Below are 23,051 nucleotides of genomic sequence, written 5' to 3'. Positions count from 1 at the left end.
TGTAAACATAAGTTTCCTTGGGAGCTCATGAGGGAAATGGTGTGTGTGAATTATGGGCATCACTTACTATTGTCATTCAATTCACTTTGAGGGATCAAATCAGAAAAAGAGCTCCTCTGAGCGCAGATCTCCACCTGGTCAGGAAAGTTATTGTGGGCCAGAAATTCGAATATAGAGATAATGTATCAATTTGCATGAAGTTTGGACAAAATCTGTAGGAGTAATATCAACAAAATATTTGCCTCCTGGTCGTGCTATAGGCTAAAAAGATTTTTTCACTGGTGTGTGCAAAGTTTCACACTGATGTCCAGTTATAGGTAAACGTGAATCTGCCTGCTGATGCTGATTTGACATATTTTAGGGTGCCATTTCTCCTTTGGCCTAGTAGGAATGTGGGTGTAAAGTTTCATGGCAATCGCACTCTGCGTTCATGATTTGAGGAATGTTGTTCTCCTGCAAACTTTGGAAGGATGGAAAATGAGAAATGGGACAGACCCTGTGTACCAATTTACATGATGTTTGGATCAAATCTGTTGGGAGTAATATAAAAAATGAATTGTTTAGCAAACAAACTGCCTCCAGGAGTCCTGGTGGTGCTATAACAGGTCGATCTGAAGAATTTGGAGTAGAGGTTCTGCCCTGGCACCCATGGAGTTTATGTGCACATGTTTCACATCGTAGTTCACAGACAGACGGACAGGGTGCAAAACATAGTCTCGGCCATACCTTCGGCCTGGCGGAGACAATCCGCATCGATCCTGGCAGAAATCAAAAAGGGTCATATTAGTCAACCTATACCCTACAAGAATTCCTTCCATACAGCTGATTGAAATTGATGATCAGTGCTTAACAAGCACAAGCACCATGTAATAACCCATGCAGCGATTCAGTGTCACAGTAAAAGCAGCCAGTAAGAATGAAACACAGGACAGGAATTAGGCTACTGCTAAGAGCAAGTGTCAAGATCCATTGATCATACATTTTAATCAGCTGGTTGGAGGGAGATCTTGTGGAATAAGTAGGCAAACAAATGTGATTCTGTCATGTTGTGATCCCATATAATTGTGTCTGACACAGATCACTCAAATGAATTGAATTTATTCATTCATTCAACCTTTGTTTATTCACTCGGGAATACATTGAGGGCAAGCTCTCATTTTCAATGATGCCGAGATTACAAACACAATGACCGGAAGTGATGCCCATGATTCATGCAAGGCCTCATGGGACACTGTAGACTTGTGTATATCAGTCCTCATTAATGTGCAGTTGCATACCTGGGGACAGGGGTCGGCAAGTCAGTTTGGTTAGATATTGGGTCAGGAACATGCGTACTGCCTTACAAACCGCCTTTACAATAATAATTATATTTCTATATAAAAGTTAATAAATAATGTGTGTGTTGTATAAATGTAAACTACTGGTAGAAATTAAAGTGGAATCAAATGTTACAGGTGCAAAAAGAAATGCTTGTGTAATCATTAATAGTGCAAGCCCCATCCTTGACCTTGAATGAGTCACTTGTTCCAAGTTTAAAAAATAACATTTTATCTGGAGACAGTCATACTCCTTTCTGAACAAGAGCTCTTTATGGTTCAAGGTTACTTAGAAAAGAGAGAAACAGTGTATAGTTTATATGTGAAATTAAGTTTTGGTTAGTTTTAGTCCAAGGGGGAAGCACACACATCTAACATATTTCACAGGTGCTGAACAACATTACGTACAATGGTGAAGTAAGGCTGTCTGCACTCTGGTCTGTAGCTCCCAGTAAAACATGTATTTATGGTAACAACGTTTTGACCCCTTTTATGAAGACTCAAAGAGGTGGGAGTGGGACTGTCAGTTAGATATTGCAATTTATTTTCAAAACAATTTGTTGTGGATATTACTGGTGGGCCAATTCTAAACAATTTATTTTAGAGCATGGATGGTTGTTGTAACAAGAATAAAAAAAATTATTGAAATCAAGGGTGAAATACCCACTCATCAGATTCAAACCTTTTCTTTTCCCTTATTAGTGAGGACTGAGTCAGATACATTTAAAAAAGAAATACTCATTTAATGTCACCTCAGATTGCTCAGAACCTTATTTTAGACATGCCATTTTACTAACAAATCTTCCTTCAATTTGACAGACCAAATCATGGAAGGCTTTGACTATGAAGATTACTTCGAAGACTACTTCGATGATTTGAATTCAACTGGCTTTAATGAAAGCCTGCCTTTTCCTACTGACTTCCCAAGACCAGAGATCCAACCGATCCAGATAGTGCTACTATTCAGCTACGGCCTTGTCTTCCTACTGGGAGTTCCCGGGAATGCTCTGGTGGTGTGGGTGACCGGCTTCCGCATGACTCGCTCTGTCAACTCGGTGTGGTTTCTCAACCTCGCTGTTGCAGACCTCCTATGCTGCCTCTCCCTCCCGCTGCTCATGGTGCCTCTGGCCCACGATGACCATTGGCACTTTGGTGCGGTGGCCTGTACCCTGGTGAAAGGCCTATTCTTCCTGGTGATGTACTGCAGTGTCCTGCTGCTGGTAGTGATCAGCTTGGATCGCCTGTTGCTAGTTATCAAGCCTGTGTGGTGTCAGAATTACCGTCGGCCCTGGGAGGCGTCCGTGGTGTGTGTCGGTGTCTGGTGCCTGGCCCTGCTTGCCAGCATCCCCCAGTTCACGTACAGCGAGCAAATCGAAGCTGGCGACTGGAAGAGGGAGTGTTTAGTATCGTACTCCCCACAAAGCGTCGCCTGGGTCATCACCTCGTTCTGGTTCCTGTTTGGATTCCTCTTTCCCTTCTTGGCGATTGTGGTCAGTCACTGGGTGGTGTATAAGAAGGTAGTGCCAGGGGGCTCATCGAGGACCAGCGGAGCTCGTACCAAACGTATGGTGAGGGTGATTGTAGCTGTAGCCATGAGCTTCTTCCTGTGCTGGCTGCCTCTGAACGTGTTGGACTTTATATATCTGCAAACCGAGCCATCCTCTGATCACGCGCCCAGCGTATACCTGGCACATAGCTTGGCGGTCTGTCTGGCATACCTAAACAGCTGCATCAACCCGTTGCTCTACGTGTGCCTTGGCCGGGGTTTCAAGGAGACCATGGGACGCTCCCTGCGTAGCTTATTCAAATTCATCAGCGAGGAGCCGTCCGCTGCCAGGCCAAGCATCACCAATAACAACTCCAAGAGTACCAAGAGAATCCTCAATGACACGACTGTTGTCTAATGCAGAATCGTCGAAAGAGAGTTACGACCCTATTTGATCTCGCTACGATGCCAGTACGTGTTTTATCTTTTGTGCACGCTTATACACCCGTTATGAGGATTCAATGTTTGGAACTAATGATTGCCTGAAGGCAAGTGTTGCTTCTTCATTGTTCTTGTTGTTATCCTTTAAAAGACGATGTCGGCAGGGAAAGAGTTAACAAATATCAAAATCACCTGTAAGTTGGTTTTGTAAAGAATTTTGATTATTATATGAATATTCTTTGTCGATACTTTCTCCCTCTCCCTCTCCCTCTCCCTCTCCCTCTCCCTCTCTCTCTCTCCCTCTCCCTCTCCCTTTCTCTCTCTCTCTCTCTCCCTCTCCCTCTCTCTCTCAATAGCTCTCGTCTGATGGTATAACTCCCCAATCCTCTGCATTCTGAACAATTGATTTTATAACATTGTGACTCAATCCAACAAAGGTTACACTCACTGCAGTTCTGTTGGTGTGTTCATTTGTAAACATCACAATGGTTTCTTAAATGTCTAGTGCACTTATCAAATATCCCGTATGTATGTGTGCCTCTGTGGTGTGACAGCTTCAAAATTGCACAATTTGCCTTACTGTGTGCTGTGTGGCGAAATTTCCACTTCTGTTTTATGGTTAATGGGCCTCCAAAAAAATTGTAACATGTACCTATGTACAAAAACAATCATAACATTTCCCAGACGTAACATAGGCTATTCCAATGTATTTGCATATTGTGTCTAGAAATATGTATTTATCATATGTTTTTGCATGCAGTCTTAAAGTCTTGCATGAAAGTGTTATGTGCCAGTGTTTACGTATTGATATGTGTGTGATGGGTGCTTTGTGTCTGTGTAATAGAGTATGTAGATACAGTATGTGCATATGGGTTATGTTCCTTACGACAAGTTGTTTACTTCCCTTTATTGGGACGGTTGTATTTACATTTGACAAATTAGGCATTTAGCAAACGCTCTTAAATCCAGAGTGACTTTCAATTAGCAAGGTAATGCATCAATACATCAACATCAATAGGTCTACAACAAATGCAAGAAATATCAATTTAGACAAAAATAACGTAGGTAAACTGAGCACCTTGTCAGTTAAAAAAAAAGCTTTAAATAAAAAACAAAAAATGCTATCTAGCTTTCATGTATGGTCATTGGAGGTAGGCGAGTGATATGGTAAGTGATATGGGTTAAGGTGGAGTCTGAAGAGGTGAGTCTTCAGGCCACGGCGGAAGCTAGGGAGTGAGTCTGTTGTTCTAAGTGCTGCAGGGAGTTTATTCCGCAGTTTGGGGGCCAGGAGGGCAAATTGTCTAGGACGAGTTTCAGTCTCCCTACTCTTCAATTGAGACATTTAGATCGTGTCAAGACTCAAAGCTCATGTCTCGACAGGATCTGACACAGATTTTGAGCTGATGGTCAAGATTCAATGTGTAACCCTGAGCTAGCAGGCAGGCTCTATTAGCTCAATGGTAAACATTTCAGCACATGCTCATGAAACCGGGTTCAATCCGGGGTAGAAGAGGCAAGTTACATAGTGCAGCTTTAACCCTGAGGCCCACTGTTGCTTTTTGGACACATTTATATTTTATTATTATTGTTTAGTATTACAATGCCATTGGCCTTTGGCCACAATATTTGCATATAAATGTGTCAGCCCCCACAGAGGCTGACATTCACACAACTTCAGGTTCTCCGGAGTCCAGAGTCTCAACGAACAACATCTCACTTTTTCACTGAAGCTATTCCTCACAAAAACATAAGTAAAATGCCTGTAATAATTTTTTTGGTGATCATTAGAATGTCTAGAACATATATACATGTGTTATTATTGTGAAAAATATCCCCCAAATATAAATTAGAGCATTATTTATGATTTATGTCTATAAAACCTTACGAAAACATTTTTTAAAACATTACATTTTCCTCTCCAAAGTACAACACCATCTGAATGGTTGATTTTGCAATTAGAAATTCATTCGGGCCTTACAGGGTTAATGGAAAAAAGACGAAGGATGAAATGATTTTTTTTTCCTATAGGGTCTATAAATAAAGTTTGCTTGATTGTAGGCCTACCTCTGTGGCATATTGTTACCATTGTTATAGCTCAATTGCAGTGATGGGCAAGCTACTTACTACTATAGTAAGCTACACTACTAGTTACTCTTGAATAAATATAGCTCAACTACACTACAAGCTACAGAGCAAAAGTAGCTAGCTACATCAACACTAGCCTCCTTTTTTTTCTTTTTCTTTTTATCAAGAACAACTTTCCACCAAACAAATGGGCAGGCAAAACATGCTCAGTTTGATTGTTTATTATAAAACAGACAGAAACTAGAAACCCTCTATCTGGCTTTAAATTAAATGTATACCCCTCACTATTGGGGATTGGGGACTCATACTATTGTAATGACTGGCCTATTAATTTATTTATTCATCCCGACCGTGATGGCCCGGCTACTTGGAAAATGTAGTAAGCTACATTACTAGTTACTCTTGATTAAATATAGCTCAACTACTACACTACAAGCTATCCCCAGAGAAATGTAGCACGTTTCCGTTATGCTACTTAGAAATGTAGTTAAGCTATGTAGCTAAGCTACTTGTAGCTAGCTACTGTCCATCACTGTTTAATTGTAGTTACCTGTACAGTTGGTTATATTTCCTCTCTTGGATTTTGGATGTTCCTCTTTTACGCCACACGAGGGAGCTGTGTTCTGAATATCTGATATTGATGCTGAGCAGACAAAGATGTCAGAGTAACTTTTGCTGTTGTCAGCTTTTCTCTGTCTCAAAGAAGGGAAAAATGGACTGCCCACTCTACGTAAACATTGCAAATGATTATGTAAACTTTGCCAAGTAAATCACAAAAGAATGTTTACGACTTGACTTTCGGGAAGTATTTCATAAATAGATAGGTCTACTTGGTCATATGGTTTAGTGCAGTGGTTCCCAAACCTTTTAGCTCAGGTCCCAAAAGAGAAATTGGTACCCAAACTACTGAAAATAGCAGATCAACAAGCTCACAGTGTGTGGCACTGCGTTTTGAGCTTGTAGATCGACTATTTTCTCTACTTCTTAAACATTTGTTTTCTAATTTAACATTCGATTTTTGTATATATATTTGTATTCATTCTTGACATTCTTTTAAAAAATCATTGTTTTGTTATCCATGAAAAATGTTGAATTTTCTTATTTCTTATTTCTAGGGATTCTTTATTTATTTTTTACGTTTTGACATTTACTCGTGACCCGTAGAAATCAGTGGTTTAGTGTGATTAATACAGTGAAACTTGAATTAGTCTTCCCTATATGTTGAATGTCTTTGAGACTGTGAGTTGTGGAGACACACCTAACTCACAGAGCCCTGGAGGGACATGGACACATCTCGCTCATCCCTGTCTTGGTGTGCACTTAACCACTTAAAACCTCATGGTTGACCGGGCTCTATGCTAGAGAATGCTGTTCTGTTAATGTGGGGAAATCTAGCTGATGCTTGTGTTAAGTGGTAAATGTATAGCTAGGCAGGCAGTGCTTTTTATTCTCTGTCAAAGCTTTTTCCACAATATGGATGCTTGTGTTTAAGTGAGTAATTCAATTCATTATTAATTAATTTATCATTCATTTATAGCGAGGGACTTGTATAAACGACAGTTATTTGATATCTCTTTTAGTAAGGGGATTTTATAAGATATTTGACCAATCTGCGAAGTAAATCGTTACCAAGAAATTTCTTCACCAATGTATTTCTAAAGGTGTGTAATAATATGTACTAAAATGTTGAAATTCAACTCCCGGGGTAAACCTCATAAAAAACTGATTTGTGTTTGTGTCCCATTAATTTACTATACAGGATAAAAAAGAAAAAATCTGTTTTAAGTAGCATGTGAGGGGTCAAACTGGTTTTTTTTCATTATGCTGAATCCATTGCAAGCAATTGTTTTTCACGAAAAACATTCCTAAAATCGGACCCACAAAACGATGATTTAGTGATGAATCATCACTTTTCACCGTTTTGTGGGGGCCATTTGTCGCCCATTGAATGTTTTTCGTGTAAAACAAATGCTTGCAATGGATTCAGCATCATGAAAAAACCCTAGTTTGACCCCTCACATGTTACTTAAAGCAGATTTATTTTTTGTAGTTTTTCCTGTATAGTAAAGTTAATGGGACACAAACACAAATCATTTTTTTTATGAGGTTTCCCCCGGGAGTTGAATTTCAACCTTTTAGTACATATTATTACACACCTTTAGAAACACATTGGTGAAGAAATGTCTTGGTAACGATTTACTTCGCAGATTTTCTTATGTTCCCCTTACTATTTGTGCGTATATCTTTGTGTAAAAATAATTCTGACTTCTATAGATTTAAAAATTATTGAGAAGATGACACTCAAATCGGCAAAGCTCATATATGAGGCATCGTTCGCACTTTAGACGATGTAAATGAAAAATCAGAGTTAAATGGCAGAAGCTAAATGGTACATTTTGGAGTTGCTGGATTTGGTAACGACTTACCGGTATATACTAAGATTGTTGTAATAAGCATTAATTAACAGTTAATATAAGACTGTATAAGATGCTTATGTGTTAATAAGACTGTGTCAATGACAGCATTGTAAACATGTTAGATGATAAGACACTCGTAAGTCCTTATAAGAAACGTGTTAAGGGACTGCTTAAGAACATTAATAAAAGCATTATGAGTGTTTTATACTGTTGTTTATAATGGCATTATAAAAACATGTATTCATCCTCACTAACCTATTATGTAGGCCTAATCGTTCAACCGTTAAGAAGCTTGCTTTATATTAACATTAAAACATAATTTATTAGCAGTTAAAGTTATACCGTGTAACTTTTTTTATAAAACAAATCTTAAAATGGTCCTAGCTGTTAAATCGCTAAAGTTTTAAAACCCCCACTCCGTTATTTTCAGCTTCTAAAGCCTTCTCTTTATATGTTTTCTATGATCCCTGCCCGGGACCGGTTTTCGCGGAAAAATTGCGTCATCACACTACCGGCCAATCACAGCGAGGGTTATACACTGCCGGCCAATCACAGCGCAGAACATACACTGCCGGGCTCTCTGGTGGGTTTAGGAAACACGCCTTCAGGAAGTACACTGCAGTGTTTACACTGGAGGAGTCTAGCATGTAACTCCCCAACCGCTGCTCGTGGAAGGACACGGGAGACCTCATTGAAAGCGTCTCGGCGAGGCGAGGCGGACGCGGTGGTCTGACGGCCCGGTCCGCGAGCGAAAAACGGACGGAAAAAGTGAACGCGACCGCGGTTTGCTATACTGCTACAGACCACCAGTTGAGCAACTTACACAGTATAGCTTTAACTATGCACTTAAAGTATTAACATTTTAACTATGATTTTTACCTCATCTAAGACTCTTAAGTAGGAACACAACCTTAAACCATTGAGCTAAATGTCATATTACAACTTCTTGGATTTGAACCCATGGGTCCTCTGCTGATAACTTTACTTTCAAAATCTAGCTTGTGCTAATTTCTCAACCACAACTTTAATTACAATACACTAATTGAATTAGTTACACTTACTGTATTTTATTTCAAGCAAATTGTTCAGTCAATAAGGAAACAATTCCCTTTGTTTTCTTTGCTTTCATTATGGCAGCAATATTGTAAAGGTTTTAACAAATTCTACATAGTCAAGGAAATGTATTCAAGACAAGGAGAAATCTTTATTTACAAACTACATTCATTTCAAACAAGGCCACAGAACGGTATTTACAGGCGTGTGTGTGTGTGTGTGTGTGTGTGTGTGTGTGTGTGTGTGCGTGCGTGCGTGTGCGTGTGTGTGTGTGTGCATGAGAAGAAAGAAGAAAGAGAGAATGTGTCTGTGTGCCTCTGCGTTTCATGTACATGGAGCCAGAGTGTGACCCTATGGCCTACAGCTGACTCGGGGACTTCAGCTTATTTCAGTTCGTTGGTCCTTGATCACAGTGATCACAGTACTGGTCTGGAGCAGCTGGCTGCCAGAGGAAGAGAGGTAGCCAATTATTCACATGGGTGGGGCTAATGGTGGGGATGGTGGTGGTGGTGGTGGTGATGACGGTGGTGGTGGTGGTGGTGGGTGGGGGGTTGGGATGGGATGGGGTAAGCTGGTAGAGTATAATGTACTTTTTACATTATGTTTTAGATCATCAGTGGATCAAACCATATCATATAAAGTAAACTGATTTCATATTTGTTTAAACAAAGAGGTGCATGTGTGTCACGGGCAGAACATTTAGAGATGATGTTTTCACTTGGTGTTGGTCACTTTTCCAGTTGCAGTGCAGCATTATTAAATTAATAACACAAAAACAAGGAGGATTAGGAACATGAGTTTATAGTATCCTTCTCACAGCTGACATTTTAACAAATAAATGCAAATGAAGTCAATAATGTTAATTAATTGTGTGTTTCATTTTGGTGTGTTGGCCTGGCTTGGCCTGGCACATGGCAGGGTATTGTGTTCTTTGTTGCTACACTAGTGACTCCTACTGGTTGGTCGGAGCACCTGCTCAGTGGGGAGCAGAACTCGGAGGAATAGCCTAGATTCTTCTGCACACATTTTGCCCTCACGGTGAAACTTCTCACTGTCAGGTCAAAAGAAGCAGCTGGCGACTCATTGGTGGACGCATGTGGTTTTCTACATTCTACACCAGTGTTCCTCAACCTTTTCAGGCCACGACCCCCAAAATAATCATATTTTAACTGGTGACCCCCCCACCCTGACGAGCACTAAGAGTTGAGGTATTACATTTTGTATAACATGGTTTTATTGTGAAAATAGCAGATCTACATGCGCTATTTTCACAATTTCTGCCTCTAATATTCGACAATTTGGACAATGTTTAATTTGTCATTTCAGAGGTATTAAAAAGTCCTTAAATTGTAACTTTAGAAATGTTTTATACACTTAATCTTTATGTTGGTTTGTTTAATGTTGAGTGAGAAAACAATGTTGCACAATAAGTTAATCATCTGGGGACCCCCCAAAATAATTTGGGGACCCCCCTGGGGGTCCCGACCCACAGGTTGAGAACTACTGTTCTACACGACCCCCAGGACAGCAGCGGGGGTTAGCAGCAACAGGACCTGTTGTAGTAGCCTATATACATTAGTTCATTGTTCGTGGGGAATTATCAAAATGACAAATATGGGGAGAGGAAAAAAAGTCTGCTGTGAAATCTATCTATTGATGTGAATAATAAATAATATTTGAAAATGTAGCTACTAGATAGCTAATAGAAATGTTTTATTTCATTATTTTGTTTGTGCACTCATGTCGGCTGTGCAGGAAAACACCATCGATTTGCGTTTGTGTTAGTTTAACATGGTTTTAGCCAAGTTAATTGAAAAATGTTTTGCTGAAGAGTCTGATAAAAAAAGACAACTTTGTAATGCTAAACATGTCACTAAGTAACATCACATGCACTACTCCTAGTTAGTTATTTGTAGCCAATAAGTACGTGGAAGGTGTGTGGGTTTCTGTATATTGTGATTGATCATGGCAGTGTTATTATTATTGCCCATTACCTTACTGTCCGAGGGTTATGAGCTAGCAGATGAACCGAATAATACTGGCATAGGATCCTTTGACCAAGCTTGGTCAAAGAGGTAGATACAATATGAAAACAGGATATGTTGGAGAGGTAATTAATTTGTGGAAAAACGTACTACGGTAAAAGTTCCAGTTCAGAAATGATATTTGAACATGATTTCACACGGTGGTCATAACTTTGAGGGAACCTGAACGGAATCTGAGGATCTTCTTTTTAAGAGCGTGAGAGGCTTTGATCTTCACAAAGGCCTTGGGTTGGGATGAGGCATTGGCAGTGGCTTGTGGGGGGGAGGAGGAGGAAGAGGAGGAAGGGGCAAGCCGTGGGGGCAGTTGCTGAGGCCACACCAGTCCCCCACTCTCATCCGAGCTACTGGACAATGAACTGGAGGCTGGGGAGTAGACCTCACTCATACTAGACTCAGACTCCCCTGGGGCGGCCGCTGCGTAGCCCCCCTCAGCCCGGCAAAGAGGTGCTCTCTCTGGGTAGTCCAAGAGTCGAGGCTGGGCGTGATGGTGCTGTCGGTAATGATGCGGCTGCGTCTGGGGGCAAGGATGGCCTTGACGGGCTCGCCGAGGCGGTCGTCTGTGCACCTGCCCAGTGTGGGCCTCCCCCTCGTCCTGGCTCAGCTCCAGATTGGAGCACCAGCGACGACCCCCGTTGTGGATGCCAGTGCCCGCTTGGGCCCCCATGATCTGGGCCTGGCATTGTGCCGGGTCCCTCCGGCTTTGGGGCCTTTCAGTGGTGCTGTATCGACGCTCGGGCAGCCCACGCTGGCCCAGGATACTGTTCTCTGACTGAGATCGACTGGTCTTACTGCTTGGTCTCTTTGAGCTCTGCCGCTCATCATGGGTCTTTTTAGAGCTTCTTGGTTTGGAGCTGGGGTGGTCAGGTGAGGCAACACCTCGGCCGGGTTTGGGCAGATCTGGGGCGTAGTGCCTGGGGGACCGGACAGGGGCCTGGCAGCCCTGGCCAGGGATGTACTGAGCACTGACAAGGTGCTGGTTGTGATGAGCTGGGGAGTGAGTTAGGAGGTAGGGCTGGGGGGACTGGGTGGGCTCACAACAATGGTCCAGAGCCCTGACACCACAGCTGGGGTCAAGGGGGGGCAGGGATTGTAGTGGCAGCCCCCCGGCCAGAGAGTGAGGCCTGGCGTGGGGGTAGGGCAGTGCCAGATAGCAGTCCTCCTCTAGAGATGGAGCCTCTCCTCCGCAGGCCTCCTCTTCCAGCAGATCACCCCCCCAGATCTCATGCTCCGCTGAAAGGTCACCTCGGGGGTCAACAAGCAGGTCAACGTAAGGGTCAGGCAGGCAGTGCTCCGGGGTGTGAGAGGGGGTCCTCCTGAGCAGGCTGGAAGTGCTGCAGTACGAGGGGTCGGGGGTCAGGGTGGTGCGAGGCTGACTCGGCCGCAGGGAGTGGGTGTGGCGCTGGATGAGACCCAGGATGTAGCCTTCAACCCTCAGGGCGTGCTGGTAGACCTCCTCCTCTGTCACCTGGTCCTCCTCGGTGGCCTGCTGGTGCCAGCCTTGGTCGAAGCCACCGAGTTCCCACTGAAAGGGCTCCTCCGCCGGGCCCTCCTCGGCGATGCCCTCCAGAGGCGGGTGAGGGGCAGAGAAGGAACGGGGCAGAGTGGCACGTGGCACATCCAGGTGCTCTCCGTTCAGCATCAGAGGGTCTCCTATGAAGATGGAACAACACTGTAGTAATGCAGAATCTATTTCTATTATTTTGTTTCATAAAACTAAAATAAGCGTTTAACATATACAGATCCTTCATGAAACCAATAATTGAAAGTAAATATTTTAATAGCTTTATAGGTAATTGGTTTTCTGTTTGGAAAGCCTATCATGTTTGGCATCAAAGTAAGGGCAGTAGGAAAATGATAGAGATAAGAGGTAATAGTGGACCTAGTATGCACATCTAAAGGCCACTTTTAACCGCACAGATTCGGCGACGATTCGGCGGCGGAAGGCGGCGGAAAGCGTCTGTTGCCGAACGGGAGCTCATCGTCAGGTTTTCGGCAGCGGGTCGGGAACCTTATCGACCGAAAACTGGAAAACTGGACTTGCTCAGTTTTGTTCAGTCGCCCCTCGCCGTCGGTAAGATTGAGGGAGTTGTAGAATAGTTTACTACTGCTCCAAAACCAAGCCAAAACAAGCCAGAGACATTTTCCCGTCGCATATTTTTACTAAATACCATATTCTCAATCTCAACTCTCAATTCCTATTCCAATCGGATCCAAAGCAAAGCTAGTAGTAGGCTAGTAATAGTCCATCAAGTGCCCTTGTTGTTGTTTTCTTTTTTTTCCTCCTCTGCACGGAGAACAGAGCTGCCTCCGGCCGGGTTAGGGTTGCCAGATTCTGTGAGTGAAATACGCGACCAGGTCTATGAAAATAAGCCCAAAAGCGCGACCAGTTTCACCTCTGAACTCTATTACATTAGTTATTTTATAAAATAATGTTGAAAGCAAGGCCAAATAAGCAACTACACTTCAGAAACAAGCCCAAACAAAAGCAACCCACATCTAGCAACATTATAGGAAAACAGGATCAACGTTGCTTATAAGGAGCAGACCTGGCACCACTGCCATACAGTAACTACAGTCGGCGTCGTCTGAAAAAAATAAAATAAAAAATAAGTGCTTAGTTTTTTGCAGTTCTTTGCAGTCTGTGTACAGTCAGAAGGAGTCTCCTGTAGGCTGTTTGGTGTGTAGACACCTTTACACTTCATCAAGTTACTATAAATCAGTGACTCGTTTTTCAAGACTGCATCAAACAGTTCAAATGCAATGCTAAAATTGCACAATCACTTACAGCAGATCTGTACACGACATACAGTACATTAGGAATGCTAAAACACAAAAAACCTGAACTACTCTTCAGGTTGACTTGACTTGTCTAATCATTCAAGTCTCATAAGGTTGTAGCAGCCTTGAAGTGGTCTCTGCCAGGTCTGCTGGTGTTCCTTACCCAGAGACTTGGGCCTGTCACTGCTGTAGGCCCAGGGAGACACAGAGACCTCCGTGGGCTCAGCAGAATAAGGCCTCCCCTTAGGAGACTGGCCCTCACTGGACTCATAGAAGCCTGTGAAGCACATGACAGGGAAATGAAGAGATTCTAAACTTGTTTTCATTGTCTACCCACGTTACCCACAAACAGGCCACCACGGCACTACCACAACCGCCAGCAACTGGAGCATGAAAAGCCACATTTGTGCAAACAGGATAAAAACATCAAACTCATTACACAAAGAAATAGGAAAGCTGGTTCACATTATACGTTCAGAAAGTGAGGACTTAGCGTAAATGACATTAACTACATTATGTGCACTTTCCGCGGCTCTAAATTGCATGCATAAAAATATGTCAGTTTCAGCTATGGCTGAAGATAAGAGGTTAAGAGCAATATTGTTTCTTTCTGTCTTTGCACTTGGAGCTGCATGTGTTATGCAGGAGACATTATAGCTGTTGTTGTTATTACCTGAGCTGTCCCCTGTGTCAGCTTGGACCCCATCACAGCTGCCCTCGTCCGTGTCCACCCGCAGGTCTCCCAACTGATGTTCCAGTGCTTGCATCAACCCCCAGGGGGAGCTCTGGAGTGCACTCTGAGACAGAGAAAAAGATAATAATTAAAGATGTAAGTTGTACTGTAGCTCCTAAAAGAAGAGAGCAGATCAAATCCTTACTTTTCCCATATTGGATTTGGTACACAGCTATTACTAATATATTATGTAATAGTACAACTCAATTTCAATTTGGTGTAAATGGAAACATGTGTCCAATTGTGTGTGTGTGTATATATATATATATATATATATATATATATATATATATATATATATATATAGATATATATAGATATATAGATATACAGTATATATATACACACACACACACAAGCATCCTAAAAGTTGTGTTGTGCTTCTGCACGTTGCTCTATATGTATCCATGGGCCTCTTAGCCATCTGGAACATGAATAATTCACTGCTCTGAAAAGTGTGTGGAGATGTTCTTTTATATGGATGAACACGTGCGCACACACAACACAACACACACACACACACACGCACGCACGCACGCACGCACGCACGCACACACGCAGTGATTATATATACCTGGCATACTGCGCACACTGACAGAGACTGACGCAATTGCTAGTCATGCACCCATGAGAAAGACCGGAAAATTGGTCATGCTTGTCTAATTAACGAGACAATTTCTGCCTGTCTGAGGTCATCTGATGTTCAGACTTACATCAGCACATGTTTGTGTGCAAGCTTGTCTGCATGCGTTAAAACACACACACAGGCACGCACAGAAATATGACATACATACTTGTTTCAAGTATTCATTCATTACAGACACTCTTGGCTCATTTACTTCATTACCACAAGATTGAGCGTGTCGCTGTGAAGAGGTGACATTTCCAGCATTACAACTCCGCTATGATGGAGAGCCTGTCACACAACTGGCACAAGCCATCTCTTCTTCAACAGCACCATGTGTGCGTGCGTGCGTGCGTGCGTGCGTGTGTGTGTGTGTGAGAGAGAGAGAGAGAGAGAGAGAGAGAGAGAGAGAGAGAGAGAGAGAGTGAGAGTGAGAGTGAGAGTGAGAGATAGAGAGAGAGAAAGAAGTCCTATTGAGCTAGACAGTCGCACCATCTCCATTCCCTCCATCGGGCCAATTAATTCACACCAATGGCGGATCATTTCAATGAAGAATATTCATGCTTATAATATTCAATAATCGTGTATTGCCAAAGCCAACTAACAGTTGTCTTAGAATTTGTTTAGGTGAGCTCAGAGTGAGATAACTACAAGAACAATATGAATGCACGAGAAACATCGGGCAACCAATAGTTCCAAAAACTACTGTATATACTAGTTTACATTGAATCCTCAAAATCTGTGTTGATCATGAATTGATCAGAATTTAATTGAAATGTACATGATTGAACAATGTGACCTGTAGTGTTTCTGACCCCTAATTGGTGCAGCTCTTTCTAATCTTGTGGCTTTTATCATGACCACAGGGGTCAAGATGACAAATGTCACTGACAGTGACAGCGCACAACACTCAACTCTATAATGATGAGTACCCAGACAGGTTAGTATTCTATTCTACCAGGTAGTTAGTTACATTCTATAAATGAGTACCTGATTAGATAACTAGCATGAAAGGCAGCATTGCTCTGGCTCCCCTGCATTGACAATGTGAACCACTGGGCTACAGCAGGCTCGAAACACTTAAGAATACAGCTTTATCAGACTTCATGTTTTTACTTTTAGCTCATAAAACAATAAATCCATTGTCAAACATAAGCTGCAAGCAGAGAACAGAGATCCTTATGAAAGCATTAAATCAGTGGCCATGGGGTGGCCTGGTGGATAGAGAGACCATCATTAACCAGGCCTTCAAAGGTTTGATTGCAACAAGAACAGTGAATGTGTGTCCATCTCTATTGAAAATACCAAACTGCATGTCCTCCAACCACTAAAGCCACTCCTGGATGCCCATTCAATCACTACTGGTAAACATACTGTGTGTCTCACAGTATGATGTGGGGGGAAAAGAAAAAGAAGAGGGGGGAAAAACATCATTATGTGTATAGTACAGTACAGTATATGGTTTCAGTGATCGAACAATAAACAGTAAACTAGCAGCCCGGACTCCTTATAAGGATCTTTCAGCCACCGCACAGCCCTGCAATCAGAGCCTGATCTCTGGACTCCTTTGTCTGGAAGGACTGGATCAATGCTCTGATAACGCCAGTGGCTGTCGAGCGCAATTGACCCAAGCTAACCTATACTATAATCACACAACCTCTTTACACACACAAAAACAACCGGGTGCTTTCTTTTGTCACGACAACAGGGCTCATTGTGTGACCATAAACAGAGCATTATCATTACATCGCTGCCGCATTTGTATATGAGAGAGAGCAGGGAAATGGCTGGGGACACAGTGTCATTAGCTACCAATGTGAGGTAAAGATATAGCTTGGAGGGGAGGTTATTGGGAATCAATTCATCAATGACACACTTTCACCACAATTGATCTTTTACCTCCTCCCCATTCGAGCCCAGTCAGTCATGCATGCAGTGCACACACCCACCCATCAATGTACACACACGCGTGCCTGTGCCCACACACACACACACACACACACACACACACACACACACACACACACACACACACACACACACACACACACACACACACACACACACACACACAGACTGCGGACACTGTGGTGCTGCTTATTAAAATGTAATGAAATGGCACACAAAACAAACATGGCTTTGTGGGCCGACAAGCCAAGCCAGTGCCGTCTCAAGCACAAGCACAAAACCACACTAACACCGACCGCTTCCACTATGAGGATGGCCCTGGCTGGGGGTCCCGGTCCCCCCTTTTTTGCAGCGATATGTCTTTGATTCTCTTTCATTATTAATGGCATCTACCCCCATGGTTGCCAGACAGCCTGCACACTGTATCATTAGTGTTTTACTGCATCCCCTACCCCCAGGCTGCTGGGGGATGGGGGGGACGACGGGGGAGAGACGGACGGACAGGGGAAGTGAAGCCGGCAACACCTAACCATAAAACTGTAAAGATACGGAGGGTGTAAAATATTAGGACCACCTCCTCTCACGGTCTGACGACAGACCAACCAGATGAAAGCTATGATTGATTGCGTCTGTTAAATTGACTTTCAGTCGTGAATAGTGAGTGGAGGAAGCGCAGGGGAGCGGACCGAAAAACAATTTTCTTAAGCCTTGGGATGAGTGATGCATGCACGGATCGCACCAAAGTCAGCTGCAGGGAAAATATATTATATATATTATATTTTATTTCACAACCTGTAAAAACAATGTAATGCTTGTAGATCAGCTATTTTCACCATTTTAAATAGTTTTTAAAATGATCAATTCAAAACGAACGGTTTTGGATATACATGGTTTCCACCCATTCTCAGGGTAACTGTAGGCTTCTTACCACAGGATCTGAAGTACTGTATGTATTGATGCTGTGTGGACCATGCATGCACAGTATCTCATCTGGCCTTGGATCTGAAGAATGCCCCCCCCCCCCCCCCCCCCCCCCCCCCCACCCCTTTACCAGCAGACAGCTTTGGAGGTTCAGAGTGGGCAGCATGGCTCTTTAGAGCTGGAACATATTCAGCCATGGAACAAGGCACACAAGGCATGCAGGCTCACTTCTGGCCTCTCTATAATTAAAGCTGTGTTGTGACTGGCTCCAGCGAGAGAGAAAGAGAGAGAGAGAGACTGTGGGAAGCCGGAAACTGCCACACGTACGTACGTACACTGACTACACTCATGTGCACAGAGGCCAAGATGGACCACATACACACACACGCACACACACGCACCGCACACACACACACACACACACACACACACACACACACACACACACACACACACACACACACACACACACACACACACACACAGCCCCCCATCTCCCTTCCCATTCTACTTTTTACGAAAACATTCTTTCATTTATAGATTTAAGTTGAGTTCCATGAATAATATTGTGTGTGATATTCAAATACTATCCAGGTTTAACATGCACATTCACAACACACAGGCACACGGTCAGACTGCAGGGTTTGTATAATTGCAATGAATAACATTCATTAGCATGCCCTGTCTGTGCTGTGGTGCCCTGCATTCAGCGTCTAGCAAACCAGGGGACTGCCAGTGAATAGAGTCTGAACATAACATAGGCCCAGTCTGTGCTCAGGTGTCCAGCAGCTGTTTCAAGAGCCTTCACAAAGCGGTTATATAATGTGCAAAAAAATGATGTGCAATAATGTTGGGTATGTGTGTATGCACCTATATGGGTATTTGTATAAGCTATTTTGATCAGGTAGCCTATACAAAAAAAATAGTACATAGTCTGTGTGGGGGGTTGCACAAGGGGTTCTAATTAAATGTCAAGCTTATGCATGGATTCGAGCTTACGCACACGCACACGCACGCACACACACACACACACACACACACACACACACACACACACACACACACACACACACACACACACACACAAGCTCACACGTGTGCGAGTGTGTGTGCTGTGCAATAAGCTTGAGTGTGCATGTATACGTGCATTGAAAGAAAAGACTAGGGAGCTACGATCCATCCAGTGGACAGTCCGTGCTCAACGTGGCCCCGACCACTACTCTCACTAATGATGATCACGTGATGCTGTATCAACACAAGCGCACATTAAGGCGAGCCACGCTAATTATGTGAGCGTCCACACTGATGTTATCGTTATAGTTGTGGTGTGTGGACTCTGCATCTACTATAGAGTTCAACGATATTTAAAATGATTTCTATTCATAGTTATTGTGCTTGGTGTGGAAGGCCCATAAGACGTCACAGACATAAATAAACCATGGCATGCAATATACCAATAACGACCCTAACCTACAGCAGAAACGCTATTATATTTTGACACTTGCTTCTCATGCCAATAAAGCTCCTTTGAATTGAATTGATATCGTCCTACACTTTAGACACTTCAATTAAAACACTTTAGACACTTCAATTAAAACACACATGGGCTGTTATTTTGACTGTCTTAAGTACCAGCTCTTATGCCTTAACTTATAGGCCTGTCCATACTGTCTCCGACCACCGAACCTTTCGATAGAGAGTTCCGACTTTCCGACGTGCAGCTTTCCGAACTCTAATGCGGGGTAATGCTTTTCGGAAGATGCGAGTGATGTCATTTTGTAGTTGAACCGGACCTTTCCGACGAAGAGTTCTGTGGTCGGAGACAGTATGGATAGGCCTTTAAGTTAAGGCATAAGAGCTGGAACTTAAGAAAATCAAAATAGAGCCCTATAGTGTACAGTATGCACATACAACATGAGATAAATATGCATGAACATGAATATGTGCACTCAATTGCAGTGCACACAGGCTGAACACATACACACGTAAGTGAACTCATGCATGCACATGCATAGGCACACGCAAACACACCACTTTTCCTATTAACTCCACGTATAAATAGGTCAAATGTTCAGTTCACACAACTCTTTTGTGTACACAGTGTTTATGCATTGTCTGCATATGCACAATTGGCAATTATTTGGCGTACAGGCTTGCCCCCACTCTGACTAAACACACCCAGCAGGGTGGCTGACAGTGAAGACACGGCCTTGTGCTTTCCCAGCTGCTGTCTGGCGTCCCATTGGCTGTCAACACCTCAGACACACCATACACTGTATAGGACACAGAAAGACACAGATAGAGCCCTCAGTCCCAATGTCTCTGTCTCAGTGGCTTGGGGCCTTTGGGGCTTTGCGTTGGGGACTTACATGTGCCAAGTTGTACTCGCATATATTATAGGCTATCTCCACACGCACACGCACACACACACACACACACACACACACACACACACACACACACACACACACACACACACACCCCAACGGGTGCCATGGGTCAGCTGCTCCTCTTTCATATTAAAGGCCCTCTACATTCAAGAGACTTTGGCATGGAAGATGAGATTGGGGATTTAATGGCTCTGGCCCACATGGTGACCTGATATTTGGAAAGCTCAATCTCGGGGATTCAACTGGGGAGAGGGGGGTCAGGCAAATCTCCAGGCAACAAATCTCCAAGGAATTCACAGTGTAATTATCGTCGCGCTTCAATAAGCTTCGCAGTTGATAAACATCGATCCAGTGACGGTTTCCAAATCCACAGAGACAAGGAACTAAGGACAGAATATATGTTGCCACGTAGGAAAGCACGTCGCATGTCTGGCCTAATAATATAATGGTTCTTCTCGGTCGTGCATCGTTGGAAGGGGGCCGGTGTTCAGAGCGCTGACAGCTCACCGGGCCATGCGCTTTCAAGGCGACTCACGGGCACGACGCGCACGACCCCCCCCCCCCCCTCTCGCGGTTGCAGCATCGGCGGGGGCCTCGAGATCATTAGTATTCCGCTCCATATGCGCCTATTGTTAAGGCCCCAGCGCAGGCCAGGGAGGGTGGGAGAGGAAGAGATGAGAGCAATAGGAGGCTGCTGATTTAATTTCTTTTTCACTCTTTTTTTATGAAGCCTATTGTAGCTTAGAGCGAGTCTGAGACCAGCGGGAGCCGACTGTGGGTGTGGGAGAGCAGATACAGTGAGACCATTTTTCTGGAGCTACTATAGGGTTTAACAATTCAAATAAATAGGCTACATCAGGGGTCTTCAACGTTTTCAGGCCAAGGACCCCTAATAGTTGAGAGAGAGATGAAGCAGGGACAACCTTTTCAGAGATTCCATTGTTGAACAGCACAATCATCAGTGAATGTTGGATTCATGTCAATTAGTGTTTTCAGACACTGTCTGATTTTTTTCCCATCTACACCAAAGCTCTTTGCTGAAAATAGCTTATCTACAAGCGCACAACGCCTCGCGCTAGATTTTCGTAAAAAATTCTCCGACGCTAGGGTTCAAGTGATTAATAATAATAAAAAAAAACACACACACACAAAGATTTGGAGGACCCCCTGTAGTAACTCTTGTGTCCCAGACCCCCTGTTGAGACCCCTGGGCTACATCGTTGAAACAAAGTCCATTAAATGCCAGTAATAAAGCAGAGTTTACAGTCAAGAGAAAGCTACAGACTGTATACAATAATACACGCCCACCAATAAAGACAATGATAATGCACTGTAGAAGCCTAAATTGGAATAAGCTATCCATGACATGCGTAAAAGTTTCCATTCTTGTAGGCTAGTTGAGATGTCACTTAACCAATGTTCTTGGTTTTTGAGAAGTTCCCATCGTGGGATTAATTATGACATCAATCAATCACAGTCTGAAAAAACACGCCTACCAGCTACTTCTACAGGAATCTCTCTCTGAGTCTGACCTCACTTTCACTTCGGCGGATCTTGGCACAGAATGCATGCACAGCACAATATAGTCCTCACATTCACCCCTAACTACAAACTCAGCCATCAATTATGCACAGGATATCCTAATTAAAATGGCATGACATGTTTAAGCTAAAAGCCATCGTCATCAAAACGAACGTTTCATTTATTTATGATCTCGTGCAGCATCAAATAAAGAGGTTGTTTAAGTAGTAAAAACCCATAGAAGCCCATGATCAAGGAACAATGGGCCATTAAATGGTAGCTTAAACCCTACACAAGCGGCGGGTGCTCCACCCCCTGATTTCGTTACCCCAGGCATAAATCTCAGCCCGAGCGATGGCTACAGATCACATCCTTTGAGAAAGACCCAGGCAGTGCCTATATTAATCAACTTAAGTAACTTTTCTTGCAGATAAGGGTCGCCACTGCACAAAAGGCGCACCCACACCAGTGTCCCTCCAACGGTCAAGATGATAACAAATGAGACCGCGTTGTATTCTAGATGTTCATGGTAATTTAATTGGCGAGACAGGCAATATAACGGATTCTTATTTGAGTGATGATGATAGCCTATTGGTCGACCAACACAGAGCCACCAATCAGTTCAGTATCCATCCATCCGTACATAAGGCTAACTGTAAAACAAAGTAACACAAACACAACTCACAACCCTATAATAAAACTTCTTACCAGCTGCCGTCTCAATGTCAAGTTCTCCTGGCCCCAGCTGCTGAAACACGCCAGCTCGCTTCTGGCTGCAGGGTCCTGTGTCATCTCTGGCTCTCCCAGAGCCAGCGCCCCCAGCACCAGGCACTCCTGCCTCTGCTTGCGGAGCTCCAGCTCACACAGCCCGGCCAGACTCGCCTCCAGGCGCTCCTTGGTCCGACTGCGCTCCACGGTCATCGGGAACGAGAACGCGCGGTGCATGACAATTAATGTTTTTGTTTGTTGTTGTTGCTGCTGTTTTTAAATCCAAATAATCAGCACTAATTTCTGTTCTGCATTCTGAAGCCCTGTATAGTCTTATAATAAGCCATGATGATGGATCCCGTTTCTCGTGTTGATGTCTGTGTGGTGCTGACGGTTGCCATCGAGCTGCATGCTTTCCTTCAGACTATGCGCTATACATCTTCTATCTCGCAGCTGTCAAACACAGAGCAGCGCCCCGCCCTCCTCAGCGAGTGTCCACGACGAAAGTGGATTTCATCCTCCGCCCCTCCTGCAAATTCAATCTTCACTTTCATTGGGTACGAGGGAGCTGCGTGCGTCCCATCCCCCCATTGATTCATTATATTTACGCATGGACCTCACCCT

The 23,051-nt window shown here is 43.5% G+C and overlaps 2 protein-coding genes across 2 annotated transcripts; one reads left to right on the top strand and one right to left on the bottom strand.

Moving 5' to 3' along the window:
• Positions 1-2,143: 2,143 nt before the first annotated feature.
• LOC308289970 (C5a anaphylatoxin chemotactic receptor 1-like) lies at positions 2,144-3,220 on the top strand (the record flags this gene model as incomplete). Its single annotated transcript, XM_080731750.1, has 1 exon — positions 2,144-3,220. One exon carries the CDS (start codon positions 2,144-2,146, stop codon positions 3,218-3,220), a length of 1,077 nt encoding a protein of 358 aa, XP_080587876.1.
• Positions 3,221-10,976: 7,756 nt separating this feature from the next.
• Positions 10,977-22,664, bottom strand: LOC308289278 (dapper homolog 3-like; the record flags this gene model as incomplete). Its single annotated transcript, XM_080730925.1, has 4 exons — positions 10,977-12,493; positions 13,785-13,931; positions 14,295-14,418; positions 22,428-22,664. 4 exons carry the CDS (start codon positions 22,662-22,664, stop codon positions 10,977-10,979), a joined length of 2,025 nt encoding a protein of 674 aa, XP_080587051.1.
• Positions 22,665-23,051: the final 387 nt, after the last annotated feature.

Source organism: Nannobrachium achirus, assembly GCF_963921795.1.
Source record: "Nannobrachium achirus genome assembly, chromosome: 8".
Taxonomy (NCBI): domain Eukaryota; kingdom Metazoa; phylum Chordata; class Actinopteri; order Myctophiformes; family Myctophidae; genus Nannobrachium; species Nannobrachium achirus.
Note: the sequence above shows the minus strand (reverse complement) of the source record. Positions and strands in the feature narration are given on the sequence as shown.